The sequence below is a fragment of the Cannabis sativa genome, chromosome 7 (genome assembly GCF_029168945.1).
Source record: "Cannabis sativa cultivar Pink pepper isolate KNU-18-1 chromosome 7, ASM2916894v1, whole genome shotgun sequence".
In the NCBI taxonomy this organism is placed as follows: Eukaryota; Viridiplantae; Streptophyta; class Magnoliopsida; order Rosales; family Cannabaceae; genus Cannabis; species Cannabis sativa.
The window spans coordinates 8,942,375-8,965,538 of record NC_083607.1 but is presented as its reverse complement, the minus strand read 5'-3'; the positions used below and the strand labels follow the sequence as shown (position 1 = coordinate 8,965,538).

The window sequence follows — 23,164 nt, the reverse complement described above, 5'->3', positions numbered from 1 at the left end:
ACATATAACGAAAGCAAACTACATAAAATTTAACAAAATGCTTAAAACACAACTTATCCATTATAATGGTGTAAGATTCTTGAGTGAATGGGGTGTGCTCCGATTTTCTACCACCGCCCACCGAGAAACAAACATTCGACAGGGAAGAGAGAGAGAGAGAGAGAAGTTTTTGCAATTTTTTCTAGAGAGAGAGAGGGGTGCACGAGAGGCAAGAGAGAGAGAGAGAGGAAGAGAGAGGGAAGAGAGAGGGGAAGTTTTTTTAGTTTTTAACAATTTTTTTTTATTTTTTTTTTTAAAAAAAAAGAGTAAAATGGGAAGTTCATGCAATCAATGGAATTAATTTGTACAAATTAGTGAAGGGTCTAAATTTTGATACTGGGGGTTTTATTAGGGGCAAAAAATAAAATTTCCCTTATAAAATTCTTGTAAATAAAGTTAAGCATAGGTGGGGGACAAATCCTTTTTTTTTTTTACTTTTGTAATTAACATTTAATGATAATAAACATTTAACTCACTCATAGTAGATTTTCTATTTGTAAAACTAGAAACAAAATAATCAAATGACAAATAGTAAAAAAAAAATTAACATTTAATGATAATTTGGAATCAATAATTAAAAGAATTTGATATTAAAATAAAAATAAAAATAACATATAAAAAAATAAGGGAAAAAAACTAGAAAAATACAAAAAAGGAAAAAAAATTACAAAAATACTTTGGGCCGGCCCATTAAACATTTATACAGTCCACATACAAATATTTACAAAAATACCACATGCACTAAGCCTTCAGCTGTACAGAGCGAACCATGAAGATGAAAATACGCGCTCGTTTCAAAACTGCAAAACAACCAAAATGAAACCAAAACGAGAAAAATACAACTATTAATTCAATTGATCTGATTCAAATAAAACTGATGAAAAAGCACAATGACCACAACTATATTAAATTGAATTAAGTGTTGTGGTTTTTCAAGTTGATTTACAGTTGCATCATTATTTTATATTAGTTTAATTCAATTGTTTGCAAGAATTTATTTTGGAAATAAGAAAAGGAGAAAACACTTTGAGAAATAGTTAGTTTCTGAAATAAATTTAAACGTTTCTTAATAGTTTCATTTTAGTTTTATTATAGTTTATTAACAGCAATAAAATAAATAAAAATGACAAAAGCAGGAATCAGAACAGGAAATATAAGACTTGAACAAAGGGAAGAAAATAGAAGTAAGTTTCTACTCTATTTCATAACAGAATCAAACCAGTTTCAATATCGTTGCCTTGCACTAATAACAATTTCAAAATCACAGGAAAAAAAGACATTCCATTCCTAGTCTTCTGCAATGGATAATTTGATGATCGAATGAATTATGAAAATTATGAAGTTAGTGGACATTACATTTCAGTCAATTGTAACTATGAAGAATTACAACGGAAGCTGAAAGAGGTCCTGGAATGTAACTAAAAAAACACTATTTTGCAACAATAAATATAAATTGTAAATAAACAAGTATACAAACTATAATAAAACTATAAAAAAATTAAAAACAAACTGACAAGCAGAAACAACTCTACGAATATAAACTACAAACATCTAAATCGAATTGTTACCTAAAAAAGAACAGCAAACAACTATACCTATTAATATTCCCAAAACACATCATACATAAACATATTAAACTATTAAAAAACTAGAAAGAAAAAAAAAACTAAAACCCACTGATTAGAGACACTAAAACAAAAACAAATGTTTCAAAATATCTAAAAAAAACTAGAAACACAAACATAACATAAAACACAACAAAAATGAAACGAAAGTAATAAGAAACAAACTAAAATGCCAAACCCAAGAACAAAATAAAATTGATTAAACAAAATTAAAGTCCTAAAAATCCAAAGAAAACCAAACGAAATTTTAAAATGAAAAACCTAAAATATCACAAACCAGAAAAAACCAAAACGATGAAATGGAAATACAAGAAAATGTTTAAAATGGGGGAAAACGAAAATGAAACCGAAAACAAACCTCAGTTCGAACAGCAGCACCAACATTATTGTTTTTCCCATAAACATCTTCAGCCATTTTTTCTTGCACACGGACCTTTGTTTTCTTCTTAGGAGGAGCTCTCCCACGCTTCGTTAATGGAGGAGCAAAATCAGAGTCTTCCTCCTCAATAAAAGGACGTTTTCCCTTAGCTTTATTAGCTAGTGATTTCAAACCCATTTTGAATTTTTTTTTGAACAGGGGAAGGAGATGAAGAAGAACGGGTCACATCCATTTTATATAAAGATTGGGAAACAAAAAGAAAGAGAGAAAAAGGTTATGGGATGGTTTAGTGGGAGTTGAAAAAATTTTGAAGAACAACAATGAGAGGGAAAATGGTTGAGGAATCGTGGGGAGTTAAGGTTCAACAATGGAGGTTATTTGTTATTTCAAAAAAAAAAACTGAAATGAAATAAAAAAATCAAAGGAAAACAAAAGAAAAAGAGAGAGGGAAGTGATTGAGGGATGCATGATGGTTGATAGGGGAGTTGACGTGACTGGTGCATAGATGTGATGTGTATGTGGTATATGTGTAATAAAATATAGAGAAAAGGTAAAAAAGTTGCTTTAACCGTGTGTAGGTTTATATGTAATAAAGTGTGTAATTTGTATTTTTGGTGTAAAAATTTTAAAAAATAATGGTATACTCAAACACTAACAAAATGTTTTTTTTTTGCCAAATATATATATAAATATTTATATGTATAAATATATTATAAAAAAAGTAACTTAAAAAAATAAGGAGCAAAAATAAAAATAGGTGTTAATAAAAAGTAAAAATTCTATAATGGCGATGACCCCTGTAATCTTCGAGTTTTTCTTTCTCTTTAGTGGGCTCCCTTTCCCTCAAAAATAAAAAAAAAAAAAAATTCTATAATACTCGCAAAATAATTGTTTTGGCAAAAAAAATCTATGTAGGTGCTTTTTATATAATTGGTTATCTTAAATTATTTTTCCTATATTTCTTTTTTTACCTTTTTGGACAATATTTTTTTTTTTCATAAGAAAAAGCCATATTTTACAAATTTTGGCAAAAAAAAATCATAAAAATAAAAAATTCCTCAATAAAAAGATTACAAACGTTGGGCATCTCTAATGGGAAAACTTAAATCGGGTGTTAAATCAACACTAAAAAACTACTATTTCAACATTAATATTTTTCGATTCCAACCACAACACTAAAAATTACATTAAATTTTATATTCTTATTATTTTATTATTTTATTAATATAATAAGAATATTTTAATATTAAATATATATAATTATTTACTTTTTCTTCTTTAAAATATTATTTAATTATTAAATTTTTTTTAAAAAAAAAGTGTAGTTTATAATTTTTTACTAAATTTGGTGAGACACGGTAAATAAAGTTATTTATGAAGATAAATTTAGTGTTTTATTAAAGTAAATATAGTGTGAAATTAGAGTATATTTAATATTTTAAGCCTTAGCCAATAAATGACTATTGGAGTGTTCCCGTTAGTCGTTAAGTGTCATTCTCATTGATGTTACCCATCCAATTGATTTCGTATGCTATTACATCACCATTCGCCTTTACAAATTCTGTAATATTACCCAAATTCTAATATATAATCTTTTGGTCCAAATTTTAAAAACAAAATAAATAGCATTACCACTACTTTTATAAATAATACATATTCCAATATATTTTTAATATGATATTAGGGCCTTCAACAAACACACCTACACATCCAAAACACAAGTGTTTTTGTCAGTATCAATATAAAGAATATGGGAGAAGAAGTGAAGCTTTATGGTGCTAGGGCAAGCCATTTTAGTAACAGAGTAAACATAGCTCTGAAACTCAAAGGTGTTGAATACAAATACTATGAAGAAGATCTTAAGAACAAGAGTGCTTCCCTCATCAAATACAACCCAATTCACAAAAAAGTTCCTACCTTAGTCCACAACGAAAAGCCCGTAGCAGAGTCACTTGTAATTCTTGAATACATCGATGAGACATGGAAAACTCACCCCATCTTGCCTCAACACCCTTATGAAAGAGCTCAAGCCCGTTTCTGGAGTCGTTTCATTGAAGACAAGGTAACAATTCTTCCAATAATCAACTTTTTATGAAACTCATATCTTGTACCCTCTTTAATTTTTTGAGCTTCAACTTTCGTCGAACACCTTATGTGTGTACTGTAAAGTAACAATTTGACGTTGAATATGATCTTTTCCCAGATCGTAACAACAATAATTAAAGTTGTTAAGGTGAAGGAGGATCAGAAAAATGCATTGGAAGAAGTAAGTGAGTATCTGGAGATCTTAGAGAAAGAGTTGAAAGACAAGTATTTTGGAGGAGAAAGCATTGGGATGGTGGACTTAGCAGGAAACATCATAGCCCTGTGGATCCCAATATTAGAAGAACTTATGGGAGTAGAGATATTGAGAGAGGCGAAGTTTCCAAAGCTCTGTAAATGGAGCCATGACTTTGCTACTCATCCTGTGGTCAAGGAAGTATCGCCCTCTAAAGAAGAACTCGTTGCTATCTTCAAGCCTCGTTGGAGCCCCATCAACTGAAAAGAAAATGATCATATCATTATCACGTTATGTTATCATAATGAATAAAATACTGGACTAGACATTGCCATTGTTATCTTCGAGAAGTCATTCTTAGTTTTTTTTCATAATTATGATTTAATGTGTTTCAAAGACTTTCATTTAACTTACAATTAAAAGATGTTTTCGACAAAGAAATTGGAAATCGAAATATTGTGAAATTAATTTTTTTTTTTCTTTTAGATACCATCTTCTTTGATATTGAGCTTTTTTTCAAGATAGATCTCATATTTCCTGGACATATTTGGTATTGGGTGTATAATTTATATAGGCTATTTTAGGAGTTTGAGGATATATCTACATTTCAGGGAATGTCTACTCAAGTATGTAGGCTAATTTTGACTGTAGTCAATAAAAGTTTCATATTATATTGTCACCTAGTGGAATCAGTACCATCCAAATGATCCAACAAGTAATAAACTTTTCAATGTTAGAAGTAAAAGCCACGGAGTAGAAATATTAATATAAAATACAGTTCAATAGCAAAATAATTAAGTACAAAAATTACGTAGGAAATTGATCAAATAAAGTTACAACGAGAAAATTACAACTAAATAGAAGAAAAACAACTCCATACTTGAAAATACAAATGAAAGATGAACATAAATATATAAATAACAAGAATAAAGAGAAAAGATGAAAAACCAAGCCCTACACAAACACAATCTTAAGTGGAAATCACCGAAATTTAACAAGGTTGAACCCTTTTGTCTAAATATCTTATTTTTCCTTCCTCTAAGCACTAAATAAAAGTAGTTTTGGTAATTATCAACTCTTTTGGTTGTTTTTTAGTAAGTGATTAGTTGATAAAAAAAAAGTGTCAAACAAGAGAACTTTAAGCACCTATTGATAGCATTTAAGAGTCACACTTTGTAATTCACATCACACACCCCATAATTGGTACGATGCCTTCAATAAGGTAGCGTTCGGTTTGAATGAATGAAAGCATATGAATAAGAATGAGAATAGGAATAAGAATAAGAATACAATGAAATAAAATTTAAAATGCATAAAAAAAAATTGATAACAAAATTATTAAATTTTCTCTCATGTTACATTAGAATGATCTTTTCTTCCATTTCAAAATGGAATAGTCATTCCACAAAAATAGCGGAAGTGTATTCCATTGGAATGACATTTCAATACTTTAAAATGTAACCAAACAAAGAAATAGAATAAAAATTATTTCCTTTCCATTCTATTGTATTTCATTACCTCCAACAAAACACCACCTAGTGTTAATATGATATATTAGGGTGAATTAAATGTTACGGAAGAGCTGGATCTGAGCACAACATTTAATACAATTGAACATTTTCTATCAAATTGCTATACAATATATCACCTGACACTTCTGATGGAAATTCTCACATTTATATTTTGTAATTCTTATATGGACCTTGTTAACGCGGTTTTTCGTCAACAAATTTGAAAAAATTGTAAACGAGCAAGATGAACACAAATAAACGTCGATCAAAGTAAACCAGTTTATGGAATGCAATTTGGTAATGACGAACAAGCAATGTTATAGTGGTTCACCCCGTTTTAGCAGTCATAGGCTAGCCCATTTAGAGTATTATTGATCTTAAGGCTTGACAAGAGTTTTCCAAAGTTATGTTCTCCAAGAATTCAATCCTCAAGTAAGTTTTTAGAATGAGAGAGTAAGAATGAATTTTAGTCCCTTTGACAAGTAACTTCCCCACTCCCCCTTTATATAGGTTTACACAGTAGGTTTTAAAGTCCCTTAACCCAACATATATCTTTTTCCAACTATGGTTGGATTAAGTTTAAATTATAAAATAATATTTCAAAACAAATATCTAAAGTGTCTAGCTCGAAAGGTTGTTCATGTCAAATTGGTATGTTGGTCACATCATGTTGCTCATGTCATGTTGGTCACGTCATACTTGTGAGGTGAGACATCTTGGTGCAACGGAGCACCTTGGAATGGGTTCGACGTGATGAAGTCAGGCGAATCTCGAGGTGATAGGACAACGTGGTTCAACCATGAGGACTCCACCATGAGGGAGATGTTTTAACATCGTGGTTCAGCTATGAGGACCTCAACCATGGGGGAGGTAATTTGGCCCACATGGTGTCATGTCGAGATGGAGCCAAACATGAAGAATCACAATTGTTTTACCAAGAACATGTTACAGAAGACACTAAAGTTGTTCTATGGCATAGAAGACTAGGACATATTAGTAAAAGGGGCTTACAACTCATGAGTGAATAGAAATTGCTTGGCAAGGATAAGATAACTAAAGTTGATTTGTATGAATTTTGTGTACTAAGAAACCATCATAGGCTTAAATTCTAAACTGGCACACACAAATCACAAGGAATCCTGGATTATGTTCACTTTGATCTATGGGGACCTGTGAAAATCCTAAATTTTGGGGGTAGTGCCTATTTCTTATCTATTGTTGATGATTATTCTAGAAAGGTGTGGATCTATTTGTTAATACACAAAAATGAAGGTTTTCAAAAGTTTGTTCATTGGAAATTACTTGTTAAAAATCTAACTAACAGAAAGCTAAAAATCCTAAGGACAGACAATGGATTAGAATTATGTAATGATGAGTTTATAGGTTACTGCCAAAACAATGGAATCTAAAGGCATAGGACAGTGAGGAAAGCCCCTCAGCAAAATGGTGTTGCTGAGAGGATGAACAAGATAATACTGAAAAAAGCTAAGTGCATGCTTTTCAATGTAAGACTCTCAAATGGATTCTGGGGTGAAGTAGTAGTGAATGCAACATACCTAATCAACAGAAGTCCATCCAGTGCCATAGAAGGAAAGACCCCTGAGGAAAGGTGGACACGTAAACCATTTGACCTATCTAATTTGAAAATCTTTGGATGTGCATCATATGCACATCAAAGCATAAGGAAATTAGAGCCTAGAGCTCTAAAATGTGTATTCTTGGGATATCTAGAAGGTGTTAAAGGCTATATGTTATGGGTAAAAGGGAAAGGAAGTTTTAAAACTCGTATAAGTAGGAATGTAATTTTTCAAGAAAATAATTTTCCTTGTAAAAATACTAATGAGCTCAATGTAGGTCCTACAGAAACTAACCCTGCAGGTACACCTATTGGGATGGCCCAAAATGAGACAGAACCTGAAATAGAACCTCATCCAGATTAGGTGGAGTTCAGGTGGAATCTCAGGCAGAACCAGATCAGGTGGAACATGAGATCCAGGATGAAAAAGATAGAAACATAGAGGATTTGAAGAGTACCAGCTTGTTAAGGACAGGGCCAGAATAATACCTAAGCCTAATAAGAAATACAACTATAATTTATGGGATGAGAGCATTGCATATGTCTACATATGCAAATTAGAAGCAAAAATCTAGGAACCACAGTCCTATGAAGAAGCTCTCAAAGACAGAAACTACAAAGCCTGCTTTGAAGCTATGAAAGAAGAGATATACTTTCTCATAAAGAACGAAATCTAAAAAGTGGTGCTTAGACCAGAAGGCAAGAGTGTAGTATCTTACAAATGGCTTTTCAAAGTTAAAGAAGGAAGGACTAAGGATGAACCAGTGAGATTTAAGGCTAGATTAGTGGTAAAAGGATTTACACAGAAAGAAAGGGTAGACTTGACAAAGATATTCTCACCAATGGTGAAGTATAAAACCATAAAATTAATATTATCCCTCGCTACTCAGTTTGACATGGAGATAGACTAAATAGATGTAACCACAACCTTTCTACATGGGGACTTAGAAGAAGACATTTATATGGAGCAACCTAAAGGCTTTGTGGTTAAAGGCAAGAACGGATATGTGAGCAAGCTTGACAAGTCTTTGTATTGACTAAAGCAATCCCTAAGATAATAGAACAAAAGTTTTGACACGTTTATGACCAAACAAGGTTTCAATAGAAGCTATTATAATCATTCTTTATACTTCAAAGGAACTGAAGTAAACAAGTCATCTATACTTGCTACTATATGTGGATAATATGCTAATAATTAGCAAAGAAAGGACAAATGTTGACAAGGTTAAAGGGCTACTCAAATTAGAATTTGAGATGAAAGGCATAGGGGTGGCAACTAAGATATTGGGGATCAACATTCAAAGGGACAGAGACAAAGGGAAACTAATGCTACATGAAGAAGATTACATCATCAAGATCATAGAAAAAATTTCTATGAAAGATGCAAAGACTGTTACACAACCAATCACCAACCAGTACCACATGTCCAAGACAATGTGCCCTAAAACCAAACTAGAGCAAGATGAAATGGCAGAAGTACCCTACTCTGATGTAGTTGTTGGAAGTTATTTTACCAGGAACTTAGATCTACTCACAAGTATGTTGATTTAACAACCTAAATATGAACTTCTAAAACGATAGAAAATTAAACACATAAGAGTATTAGAAATCTTACAGTGATTGCAGCAGAATATATGTCTCCTCCCACTCAGATCTCTAACCCTTGATTCCTTTCTGTAGCAGAGTATAATCAAGATCTGAGCCCGATAGTCCTTCTTTGTTGTTTCTGAATTCTACACAGCCTTCCTCACTATGATTGAGGTATTACTTGATGTGTGTGGGCACTACTCTAGCACTTATACATTTCGAAACAGTGAAGGAAGAGAGAGAGAGAGAGGGTGGCAACTCAGAGAGAATTTTCAGAGAGAAAATTCTGTCAGAATAATGTTGTGAAAAGGTTGTACAGTTGTGTTCAACTCTGAAGCCTTTGCCTTCTATTTATAGAAGACCACCCAGGGCTATGATTGACATTTAGAATTGAAAAAATCAAAGAGAAAAGGAAGCTTAAGTGGCCGGCCTAGGTATTGTGGAAACAAGGCTTGCCACTTTTCCAACTTTCCTTTTCCTACACTGATAGTTTCCTGTTTTGTCAAAAACTGCCAATTCCTTTGTTCAACCACATAAATGTCAATTAATTATCAAATAATATATTGTCATTTATTTTATTAATAATGAAACTAATTAAAGTTTCCTAATTAATAAATATGCCCTTCAAAATCTCTATTTACTGTTTTGCCCTTAATAAGTGATAAATTCTCAAATAGACAAGTCTATCTTGAGAATTTTAATTGATTAATTAAAATCAATTAAATGAGTCTTACAAGTAATATTATCTCAACTAGTGAGGGGACCATGGGTCTATATATCCGAGCTTCCAATAAGCAGATCTAGAATTTACCACTTAAATTCACTGACTTATTAATTCTTCGTTGAATCCACACATAGAACTCAGAATTGCACTCTCAGTATATAGAATGCTCTATATGTTCCACCATATAGACACATCATTAGTTATCCATTGTTATAATCCTAATGTGATCAATGATCCTCTATATGGATGATTTACACTGTAAATGGACTAAATTACCGTAACACCCTACAATGTATTTTATCCTTAAAACACTTAACCCTGTATAAATGATATTTCAACTAAGTGAAATGAGTACTCAATCATTTATCTCGTTTGGTTAAGCTCGAAGGAAATCACCCTTTGCTTACTATTCGCCAGATAGAAGCTATAGATTCCATATTTATGTTAGCGCTCCCACTCAATCGCACTACCGTGTTCCCAAAATGTATGTATTGCCCAGACTAAAGATTAGGCTTAACTAACAAATCAAAGAACACGAATAATACTCTTGAAATTGAGCCAAACCATATCAGGATTTCGATCATGTGATCTAGGATCAACTTATGATATTGAATTGAATAGATATTTACGGTAAGTTTCAAAAATCTAATTCAAAGTTCAATATCGGTCCATTCCAATGCATACTCCATGCATCCAACCTAAGCTTTACTTTAACCTATGTTCTGGAAAGAACATAACATTTCTCCAAATGTAAGTAAACTCTGTTGTAGATTGTCATATCAGTAAAACCCAGTGTTCTGATAAATCTAGGAATACTTTATTCACATAGTCATGTTTATTTTCTACTGTGTTGACAACACAATAAACATGATCAAGTATGTGAAAAGGGGTTTGGATGAATTTATAAATCAAATAGACAAGTAATTGATTAAGTGAACCAAAACATACACAAGTGAATGAAAAATTACTTCTGTTACTTTATTGATATTGAATAATCTGGATTACATTGAAACAGAGTTTTATTTAGGGCATAAAACCCAACAAACTCCCAGTTGCACTAATATAAAACAAATCAGTACATTTCAATTAATCCTAAATTCTGACGGTGCTTTTCGAATGAAGTTACTGCCAAGACTTTGGTGAATGGATCAGCTAAGTTATCCTGTGTATCCACTTTCTCCACCAGTACATCCCCTCTTGCCACATATTCTCTGATAATATGATACTTTCTTTCTATATGCTTACTTCTCTTGTGGCTCTGAGGTTCCTTACTGTTGGCTATAGCTCCAGTGTTATCACAAAGCAGGACTAGAGGCCTTTCCATTCCAGGAACTACACCGAGACTAGTGAAGAACTTCCTAAGCCAGACAACCTCTTTAGCTGCTTCACCAGCCTATGTATTCCCGCCTCCATGGTAGAATCCGAAATCGCAGTTTGTTTAGCACTTCTCCAAACCACTGCTCCACCCCCAAGAGTAAACACCATCCCAGATGTAGATTTCCTGTCTTCAAGACATCCCTGGAAATCTGAGTCTGTATAGCCTAAGGGATTTAAAGCACCACCCTTGTAGACTAACACATAATCTCTTGTACTCTTTAAGTATTTCAAAATATACTTAACAGCATTCCAATGTACCCGTCCTGGATTTGACTGATACCTGCTCACGATTCCAACTGCATAGCAGATGTCAGGTCTAGTGCATAGCATAGCATACATTAGACTTCCAACTGCAGAAGCATAAGGAATTTTTGCCATGTCTTCTATCTCTTGAGGATCAGTAGGACACTATTCCTTAGATAGACGGATACCATGTCTAGAGGGCATGTTTGCCCCATTGGTATTGGTCATGGAAAATCTCTCTAGAACTTTGTCAATGTAAGCTGTTTGAGAGAGAGCAAGGGATCTGTTCTTTCGGTTTCTGACAATCTGAATACCAAGAACATAGGCTGCCTCACCCAAGTCTTTCATGTCAAATTGATTGTCAAGTCATTCCTTGATGTGAGTCATTTTCTTGACATTGTTTCCAATGATCAAAATGTCATCAACATAAAGGACCAGGAATACTACTACTTGGTTTTCCTTGAGTTGGTAAACACATGGTTCATCTTCATTCTGATGAAAGCCGTAGGTTTTGATGATTTCATCAAACCTTTTATTCCATGAGCGAGAAGCTTGCTTAAGTCCATATATGGACCTATTTAATTTGCAAACTTTATTCTCCTGCCCAGGAAGAACATAACCTTCTGGTTGCTCCATATAGATGGTTTCTTCAAGAAGCCCATTAAGAAAAGTTGTCTTGACATCCATTTGCCAAATTTCATAATCTAAAGCGGCAGCTATGGAGAGAAGAATTCGGATGGATTTGAGCATGGCAGCCGGACTAAAAGTTTCCTCATAGTCCACACCTTCTCTTTGGGTATAACCCTTTGCGACCAGTCTAGCTTTGAAAGTTTCGACTTCGCCTCCAGCACCTCTTTTCTTCTTGTAAACCCATTTACATCCAATTGGACGAAAATCATCATGTGGTTCTACATATTCCCAGACTTTGTTCTTTTTCATGGAATCCATTTCTGAATCCATACCGGCTGACCATCGCTTCCGTTGCGGACTTGCCATTGCCTGTTTATAGGTTAATGGGTCGTCATCAATACCGTCACCAACGACCATATTGATTTCACCCACTACGACGAGGAGCGGTGACCTTCTGAACAGGAGCTTTAGTAGTAGTTTTCTCAGTTGCTACAACTGAGGGAGTGGGATGTTCCTCTTCTTGAGTAGAAGAAGATGGTACATTTGAAGGAACAGTATCTGTGAGCATTTCCTCTAATACAATTTCTCTTTTCGGTTTGTTGTCTTTCATATAGTTATCTTCAAGGAAAGTAGCATTTGTAGAAACAAACACTTTGTTATCCTTGTGACTATAGAATAGTCCACCCCTAGTCTCTTTAGAATTTCCGACAAACATGCAAACTTCAGTTCGCGATTCCAGTTTGCCTTCTTTCTTTCTTAAGACGTGAGCAGGGCACCCCCAAATCCTATAATGGTGCAAACTAGGTGTACGACCATTCCATAGTTCGACGGGTGTCTTAGGGACTGCTTTAGATGGAACAATATTTAAAATGTCGTTTGCCATTTGAATAGCATATCCCCAGAAGGACGTAGACAGAGTTGAATAACTCAGCATAGACCTAACCATTTCTAAGAGAGTGCGATTTCTTCTTTCTGCAACTCCATTCTGCTGTGGAGTGCTTGGGGCAGTATATTGGGATTCAATTCCAAGTTCAATTAAATGATCTTTGAACTGCATATCTATATATTCTCCACCCCTATCAGTTCGCAAGATCTTTAATGTTTTACCTAATTGGTTTTGAGCCAAAGCATGAAATTCCTGAAACTTATCAAACGTTTCAGATTTCTTTTGCATTAGGTAAAGAAAACTATATCTAGAGAAATCGTCAATGAAAGTGACGAAATACTCATAACCTCCTCTGGCTTTTACATTCAGCGGTCCGCAAACATCTGAATGTACTAACCCTAGGGGTTCTTTGGCACGCTCTCCCTTTGCAGAGAAAGAACGTTTGGTCATTTTTCCTTCTAGGCAAGACTCGCAGACTGGCAGTTCTCCTAAGACGACATTTTTCAATGGACCGTCTTTGGTTAGCCTATTGAGTCTATCAAAACCTATATGACCTAAACGTAAATGCCATAGATAAGTTTGAACATCATTATCAATCTCTTTTCTCTTAAGGCTTCTAGGTTTAGCTACATTGAAAAGTTCAGTATTTAGTGAGATTTGAGTATCAGGTCTTAAAACATAAAGCCCTCGTTCCATGTTTGCAACACATATATGAAATCCATTACGAGAAATTGAACAATTTGAACTCGAAAAATTCAATATATAATAAAGTGTTTGTAAACATGAAACGCCAATCAAGTTTCTACTAAAATTGGGAATATATAAAACATTCTCTAAAAGTAAAAACTTCTTAGAATTAAACTTGATTCGGGCTGTTCCTCTTGCTTTAACTGATACCAACTCGCCATTTCCAACTTTAAGCTTTAACTCATCTGGGTGAAGATTCTCCTAAGTTTCAAGCAGCTGCAATGAAGAACATACATGGTTAGTAGATCTAGAATCAACAATCCAGGAGGATTTGTCGTTCTCTAAAACACATGATTCAAATACAAAAGCATCACCTTCGTTTGAATTGTCTAGAAGCCTGGGACATTGTTCTTCTTTATGTCCCTTTCCATTACAATTTGCACATAGAACGTGATGTCTGATAATTATACTTGAAGAAGCAGCTTTGTTAGAGCCCTCATGCTTAATCTTTTTCCTCTGATTAAAGCTTGCAATACCAGGAGGTCTCATTGCAATCAGATTCCGCTCATGGGCCCTTAACTCAGTCTCGAGTTTGTCCATGTCGGAGGAGTTAGGATTGTTCAATAAGTAATATAGAACAAAACTGTTATACTCCTGAGGAAGACTATAAAGTATGAGTCTTACCCATTGTTCCTTTGATAAATCAATTCCTAGTAGATTTGCCTTTTGGAATTTCAGATTCATCAACAATAGGTGCGAGTTAATGCAACTACCAGGATGCATTTTCACACTATTGAGTTCTTTTGCAAAGATACTAACTAGGAGTGGATCGGGATGAAGGTTATTCATATTGGCACTACAACATATCAATAAACAGAAGTAAGGTTTTGGTTCTATAAATTCATACACAGGTTCAGAAAACAAATAATCACATATGTAATAAAAATACTAAATCTAACATAGTTTATTTTCCAAGGTTTCCAACGAACTGATACAGTGTCCCGTTTAGGCGAGAGTCAAAGCATCATCCATTGAATAGACTTGTCAATTCATCTAAAATGTCAAACATTCTAGCAACCTTTTATTCGATCAAGATTGGAATTCAGCGTTGTCCCGTTTAGGCGAGAGTCAAGGCAATTCTATCTTATGAGCTTCTACCATTGTTTCGCATTCTTGTAAGTCTTATACAGTCGCCTGTTGGGTTTTATGCCCTAAATAAAACTCATTTCAATATAATCAGATTTACTTATTAATATAGATCAGAAATAACATTTAATGTTGCATGGTTCACATGATTTATTTCATGATTATATGTACATAATGTATAAATTCATCTGAAACAATTTTCACATACTTGATCCTGTTTATTGTGCCGTCAACACATTGGAAAGTAAACATGACTATGTGAATAAAGTTTCCTAGATTTATCAGACACAGGGTTTTACTGATATGATAATCTACAACAGAGTTTACTTGCATTTGGAGAAGCGCTATGTTCTTTCCAGAGCATTGGTTAAAGTAAAGCTCAGGTTGGATGCATGGAGTATGCATCGGAAGGGACCGATATTGAACTTTGACTTAGATTTATTAAACTTACCGTAAAATCTATTCAAGTCAATATCGCCTAGTTGATCCTAGAGCAAATGATCTTAATCCTGTTATGATTAGGCTCAATCTTGAAAGGCTATTCGTGTTCTTTGATTTGTTAGTTAAGCCTACATTTAGGTCAGGGTGATACGTACATTTTGGGAACACGGTAGTGCAATTGAGTGGGAGCGCTAGCATAAACATGGAATCTATAGCTTCTATCTGGCGAGTAGTAAGCAAAGGATGATCACCTTCGAGCTTGACCAAACGAAAATAAATGGTGGAGATCTCATTTCACATAAGCTGAAATATCATTTATACGGGGTCAAGTGTTTTAAGGATAAAATACATAGTAGGGTGTTACGGTAATTTAATCCCTTTACTGTGTAGATCATTCATATAGAGGATAATTGATCACATTAGGATTATAACGATGGATAACTAATGATGTGTCTATATGGTGGAACATATAGAGCATTCTATATACTGAGAGTGCAATTCTAAGTTCTATGCGTGGATTCAACAAAGAATTAATAAGTTAGTGAATTTTAGTGCTAAATTCTTGATCTACTTATTGGAAGCTCGGTTATATAGACCCATGGTCCCCCCACTAGTTGAGATAATATTGCTTGTAAGACTCATGTAATTGATTTTGATTAATCAATTATAATTCACAAATTAGACTATGTCTATTTGTGAAATTTTCACTAAGTAAGGGCAAAATTGTAAAGAAAGAGTTTTAGGGGCATATTTGTTAATTCTGATACTTTGTATGGTTCAATTAATAAATATGATAAATGACAATATTATTTAATAATTATTTATAGTTATTAAATAGTTAGAATTGGCATTTAAATGGTTGAATTAGGAAATTGGCATTTTTGAGAAAATCAGTTACAAAAGGTGTTAAAATTGTAAAATTGCAAAGCCCAAGGCCCAATCCATTAAAGGTATGGCCGACCACCTATTGTAGTATTCTAAGTTGATTTTTTCATTATTTTAATGCCATATAATTCAAATCTAACCCTAGTGGAATGCTATAAATAGATAGTGAAGGCTTCAGGAAAAACACTTCTTCTGATTCAGAAAAGACTGAGCCTCTCTCTCTCCCTATCTTTAGCTACCACTTCTTCTTTCTTCTTCCTTTGAATTTCGAAATCCTTAGTGATTAGAGTAGTGCCCACACACATCAAGTGATACCTCAATCATAGTGAGGAAGATCGTGAAGAAAGATCATCAGCAAAGGAGATTCAGCATCAAAGATTCAGAGAAAGAGATCCAGGTTCAGATATTGATAATGCTCTGCTACAGAAAGGAATCAAGGGCTAGATATCTGAACGGAAGGAGTCATATTATTCCGCTGCACCCAATGTAAGGTTTCTTAAACTTTATATGTGTTTAATTTATCGTTTTAGAAAGTTCATATTTAGGATGTTAATAAGCATACTTGTGAGTAGATCTAAGATCCTGGTAAAATAATTTCCAACAACTGGCCTCAGAGCCATGGTAATTGATTTACTTGCAAGAAATTTGGACTTTAAAACGATTTTTTGTATGTTCTTTGGATGGTATCATGTTGTATTGAGTGTTATTTGATGATTGATTGATGTTTGTAAAATTTTCGTGAAAAGTAATTGCGATTTTATCTCTGGAATTATTTTTATTGGATAGTATGGAAAAAATTAAGCAAGTTAGCCTTTTACAGAACTTAATTTGGATTTTATTTGAATTAGTTATGATTTTTTGAAGAATTGAAAAAATCGGGGCTCTGCTGATATTTTCCTGCGATCGCAAATCTGTCCGTACAGCTCACAATTTTTTTTTGTTTTTCTTCGATTTTTCATGCTTTTTCATGGAATTAACTTCCGATTTTTGGTATAGTTTTGTATTTATACTATTACTATTCCTAATTCAATTCTGATTTATCATTTTGAATTAATTTAATATTTTTTAAATTTAATTCAAGATATTAGTGTAATTTGAATTTGAATAGAATTAGTATCTATCTTCTTGCTTAAAATATCTATCTTATTTTAAAATTTGATTATATCTTATCTTATTTTAAATTTAAAATAAGATATTTATAATCATGTAATTTTTAAATGATATAAGATATTTTGCTAATTTTTTAAATTTTGTTATTTTATTTATTTAAATTCAATTTAAAATTTGAAAAAGATATTTATTTATCTTTTCTAATTTTTTATTTAATTTTTATTTATAAAATAACATTTAAAATTTAAAAGTAGTTAGCAAATTTTGAAATGATATTTAGGTTGGTTGAAACCTAATTTTTCAAAATTGTAGGTTTTATTTTAAATTTAATTTTTTTTTTAATTTCGAATTTTCAAATTTTTTTTAAAATTTTTCGAAAAATTATTTTTTAATTAATTAATTATTTCGAAATTAATTATTTAATTTAAAATTAAATAAATCCTACATCCAACTATCCAGCTAACCTTGTTGCAGGAGTATGTGTTTTAGCTTGTGTGTAAGTTTTCAAAACCTATTATTACTTGATTGCAAATAGCCATGGTTACTTTTTGCCAGATCTAATGATCTGATGGCTCTCTTGGTCAAGTTAATAATTTGTAACAGGTATATTTACAAGCTTCTTTCATCTGTGTATGACCTAGCAACATGATAGGACCCATCCAAAGTGTGCCTGTGTGAGCCTATGTGTTTAATTTGATTATAGATACATATAGGTTGTTGTTGCTAAAATAAATTATCATAGTTCTTGATAGAATTTATTTAGGCCCATTTAGTTATTGGGCTTATTCAATTAATAACAGTTGTTCTTATTAAGGTTAAATTCCTCTCTTTTGGGTCTTGTGTGAGAGTTGGGAGCCATAGTAGTGGGTACGACATACTGAACCCAGCACCACCTCACATGAACCACCCCAATTGTGAAGTCCCATTTGCCTGATTTCAACAACTGTACTAGGTTAATTACACTAGTTTAACCTAATAAAATTGATTAGCAACATAATTAATTTCATTTATTTTGAAATTAATTTAAGAAAAATATAGTTTAAAGAATTTTTTATTCTAAGCTAAACTATATGTATTTTCTTGTATTTAATTAAATATAGAATTATAACCATCTAGATTCTTTCTGGAACTTAATTTAAATTTTTCATTAAATATTCTTATTTAAGTTGATATTTAGTTATCTACAACTAATCAACTTAAATCTGAATATCTTTTGAATTTCAAATTTCAAAATTAAGTTGAGGAATTTTAGGCATTGGTTATTAAGATTCTTTAGATTTTTTTTAAGTTAATATCTTTTCGAATATTAACTTAAAATGGAATATTTTAGATATTTTTTAAGTTAATATCTTTTCAAATATTAACTTAAATGGAATATTTTCAAATTAAGTGGTTACAACTTAATTTTTGATATTTAATTAAATTTAAATTTGAAAATATTTAAGTTCTAGATTTTTTCTAATACAACTTAAATTAGATATTTTTTCAAATTTTGTGGAAAAGATACTTAGTCAAATAAGCTATTTTCTAGATAGTTATTTCTAGACTACTTATTATTTCTAATATTAAATAGGAAAATATTATACATTGTGAAATTAATTATTTAAATAATTAATTTTGGTACAATTTATTTTAAGTATATTTTTTCCTAGTATTAAACTAGAGATTAATAATTAAGCCTTCTCTACACTTAATTATTTATTTCTTGAATTTAATACATTTAATTAATTTGAAAATTAAATATCTAAGTTGATTTTTATCATCATACTTAAATATTTCTTTTTCATGACATTTAATTAAATAGAAAATTATTTTTAGTTGAAATTTATTTTTTCAACTAAATTTAAATAATTTTCAAAATATATTTTTTCTTTATTTTATTAATCAATTTTCGAAATTGCATTTCTTAAATGCTGAAATTTCGAATTTTATTTGAAAAATAGATTAAAGTTGTAAATTATTTATTTTAATTTTGGACCAACTTAAATCAATGATTTTTTCATTAATTGATTAATTTAAAATAAATTGAATTAAAGTATATTATTAGAAATTGAATTAATTAGTCAAAGGAAAATATAGATAGATGATATTTTTGCTTGAAGTATTTTTCTAGTGTATTTAATTAAATAGAAAATTAATATTTAAGTTGATTTTCATCATCATACTTAAATATTTAAATTTTTCTTATATATTTAATTAAATAGGAAAATTATATTTTTTGTTGTAAATTAATTTTATTAATTAATTTTGGGCCAACATTAAATTAGAATAATTTTTCCAGGATTTATTTTTTATTTTAATATGCATTTTTCGAAAATTGTATTCTTAAATACTTTAATTTTTCGAAATGCAATATATATTTATAGAAAATTAAATTTGAGTTGTAAATTAATTTATATTAATTTTGTAACAACTTAAATTGAATATTTTTCTAAATATTTATTGGAAATTATTACTAAGATGGAAATAATTCATGTTATTTTTATATCCATCTAAGTAAAATTTATAAATATTAAATTAAAATTTATATTTGGAATTTTTCATTCTAAATTGGAAATTTTAATTAAATAAATATATATTTAAAATAAATAGAATAAATAAAGAGAATCAAAGAAAATACAACTCACTTTAAATAATGAGCTTGATTATCATTAAGACATTCGATCTCCATTGTGGGTTTTACACCGTGTTTGTTTTAGTGAGTAATCCTCCCTAATGGAGGAACGTTCATTAGCAATTTCGCACCGTTTAACCTCGCATGATAAGTAGTTTGTAAGTGTTTTGTATGGTATGGATCACCCTAATGGTGGCGACCATACTTGACTTGAAAATTGCGAAACAATGGTGGAAGCTCATAAGATAGAATTGCCTTGACTCTCGCCTAAACGGGACAACGCTGAATTCCAATCTTGATCGAATAAAAGGTTGCTAGAATGTTTAACATTTTAGACGAGCTGACAACTCTATTCAATGAATGGTAGCTTTGACTCTCGCCTAAACGGGACACTGATATCAGTCTGTTGAAAACCTTGGAAATTATTTAGGATTGTAAGTTTTATTATTTTCACTTGTCATTCCTACTTGCTATATGTTTATAATTTTTGAATTGTGTATGAATTTATATTGAACCATGTTATTTTCTGTTATTAAGTTGTAGTTTAATTTCAAATCTTCATTGTTGGTCTAACTTGGCTTGTTTATCTAATGAGATAAATCCCTAGTGGATTTTCACCATTAGACATTCATAATAGTGTTAGATCTCGAAAGATAAATATTGTATATGCGACATCTAGCTGTTCATCAATTGATGACACCTTAGACTAGTATTTTTACGATATGAAACAAGAAGATTGTATAAATAAGATTACTTTGACTTTCGCTAATCGAAGCATCGTTGGATTCTTATTTATAAACGAAATTATCCTAATTCCTCTTAGCTTATTCATTTCGAATTAGCTTCAAAACATATCATTGGATGAATGGTCTATAAATCATTTCATGTCATTCTATATTTTCTCTTAAGAAATTAAATGACGCATATGATTATAATCCCGAAATTCTATTCCCAATTGATATAAATCCTCAATCTTAGAAATCTCCTACTTGTATGGGCAAATCAGACTTAGAGTTTGTATTAGTAGTGGTGGTCCAAGAAAGAATTACTCATTATATTTGGTTGAATTTAAGTCTTTGACTTTAATTTTAGATTCCAAATAGGAATTTTTTTTTTATATTTCTAATTCCAGAATACAATACAGTTACACTTTCTCAAGTGTTTAATATCCATCTTCTATTAATGGATTAAAACTGTATGGAATATGAGTTAGGTATTCTGTGACCAGGATCCACTTGCACTATTCTAAGAATTCTTTTATAAACATATGTCATCAAAAGACACTACCACATTTTTTTTTAATCTATGGCATTTGTATCTTGTTCATAGTGGATTTGACAAGATCAATCTCTGCAAAGAGTTAATATGCCTATATCCACTGAAAGTAGTTCTTCTCATTCACAGATGGATGTACATTCAGGGGTGGATATGAGTTTTTCGTTGTATTCTTCAAACGATAACTCTAGATTATACCTTTTAGCAAGAAATTTGAAATGTTTGAAAAATTTCATTAATTTCTAGCAATGGTTAAAACCATTAAGGTAAGTGGTTAAAGATCTTGCGAACTGATAGGGGTGGAGAAATAGTTAGTAGATATGATTATATCCAAACTTACCTCCCCAGAAATTTCGAGTTGCATGTTAATGATTAGTTCTAGTCGTTGCCTAATTCCTTCTATGGTAATACAATTTCAGAATGATGTAATGGTTGTATACTTAATGTAAATCATTACTAGATTCATGGATGACCTAATCAAAAATCTTAAGAAAAGCTGGAACTGTTAACCATGGTTTGTTAGCTGTTCTAAGTGATTAGGGGTGGACCATCCCATTGTCAATAGATAAGAAAGTGTTTGTTCAAACAAATACTACTTTTCTAAGAAAATGACTAAGTCTGAAAACAAGTAGCAAATAAAGGAGATATTTAATTCTTGATTCCAAAAGTGTTCTATCATCTTATTTGATATATGATGATCCCACTGCCTCTGTTGTCTTCTCACAACCGAAGAGATCAATACCATTTAGTTTTCTTCGACATAATTCACGGTACCTTGTCGTAGTGGGAGAGTTTCTAGGAACTCACCTTCTTATGACTTGGGAGACACTAGTGATTAAAATCCATTGTGAGTTTAAACAAGTAATGGATTGTCAAGATAAGAAACTAAGAAGAAAGCCAATAGAACTATGGTTTAATCCATTCACATGGAGTAACCTAAAGTTTTCTATTACAAGGATATAAAAGGAAATTTTTGTTTATAAGTCCATTCAATGGACTTAACAAAACTTCATGTTCCTAGTATTATAGGTTTGAGTTTATCTAAACCTATGGCTTGTGGTATACCTGGTAATTACTTACTCTAATGCAAGCAACTTACTTTAGTAAGATGCTGAAGCATTTTATTTCTAATGGCAATCTATAGAAGCTTCACAACTTCTTATGTATAGATTTTATTTATCTAAGGAAAAGTCTTAACTATTCCAGAAAAGATAAAGCCATGAAAGAATTTCTTATATCAACAGTGAGAGGTCTTAGATATACTTTTGTATGCCTTAGACCAGACACCTGCTGTTGAGTGGGAGTAATGAGTAGGTATCAGATTAATCCAGGAGAAGAACATTGGAAGACAATCAAGTAAATCCTAAGATTAAGAAGAGGAACTATATGTTAGTCTATAAGGGTGTGTTTAAAACTCTTAGACTACACCATATCAGATTTCGAAATTTGCCTATGTGCTAGTAAATATTTCTAATAAGATGGTGGTTACTCTGGGGGTGGAATAGTGATTTTGGAGAAGTGTAAAAACCTATCTGAAGTCTCTAGGTCTACCAGAGAGGGACTGAATGTTAAAGTTGCAGGAAAGGTACTTATTCAGTCTAAGGAAAGTTCTATACATTTTTGGCATCATTCCAAATTGCCTTAAACTACTAGTGTTAATTTCCTGACTAACCAAAAGTAGTTGCCAAAGATATAGAATCCAGTATCCCAAGAGAGTAGACATATAGAGAGGAATTTCACATTATCAATGATTTTGTGATTAAAGGAAGAGTAATAGTGGAGAAAAAGTTGTGGTTAATTCAACCTTTCAGATCCTATTACGAGGAGTTTACTACTACTACACTTGATTTGTATATCAAGGTGTTGAGATTATTTGAAACGCACTTTTTTATTTTATATTAGTGCAAGTGGGAGTTTGTTGGGTTTTATGCCCTAAATAAAACTCATTTCAATATAATCAGATTTACTTATTAATATAGATCAGAAATAACATTTAATGTTGCATGGTTCACATGATTTATTTCATGATTATATGTACATAATGTATAAATTCATCTGAAACCCTTTTCACATACTTGATCATGTTTATTGTGCCGTCAACACATTGGAAAGTAAACATGACTATGTGAATAAAGTTTCCTAGATTTATCA

At 31.6% G+C, this 23,164-nt stretch overlaps 1 protein-coding gene across 1 annotated transcript; it reads left to right on the top strand.

Annotated features, from left to right (window-relative positions):
- The first annotated feature begins 3,655 nt into the window (after positions 1–3,655).
- Positions 3,656–4,806, top strand: LOC115698069 (probable glutathione S-transferase). Its single transcript, XM_030625251.2, has 2 exons — positions 3,656–4,105; positions 4,247–4,806. Exons 1-2 carry the CDS (start codon positions 3,794–3,796, stop codon positions 4,583–4,585), a joined length of 651 nt encoding a protein of 216 aa, XP_030481111.1. The 5' UTR covers positions 3,656–3,793; the 3' UTR covers positions 4,586–4,806.
- The last annotated feature ends 18,358 nt before the right edge of the window (positions 4,807–23,164 follow it).

Excerpts from the sequence above, each read along its gene's own strand:
- LOC115698069 (XM_030625251.2), top strand. The coding sequence starts at position 3,794 with ATGGGAGAAGAAGTGAAGCTTTATGGTGCTAGGGCAAGCCATTTTAGT. Across the intron at positions 4,106-4,246 it reads GTCGTTTCATTGAAGACAAG|ATCGTAACAACAATAATTAA; the intron begins GTAACAATTCTT and ends ATCTTTTCCCAG.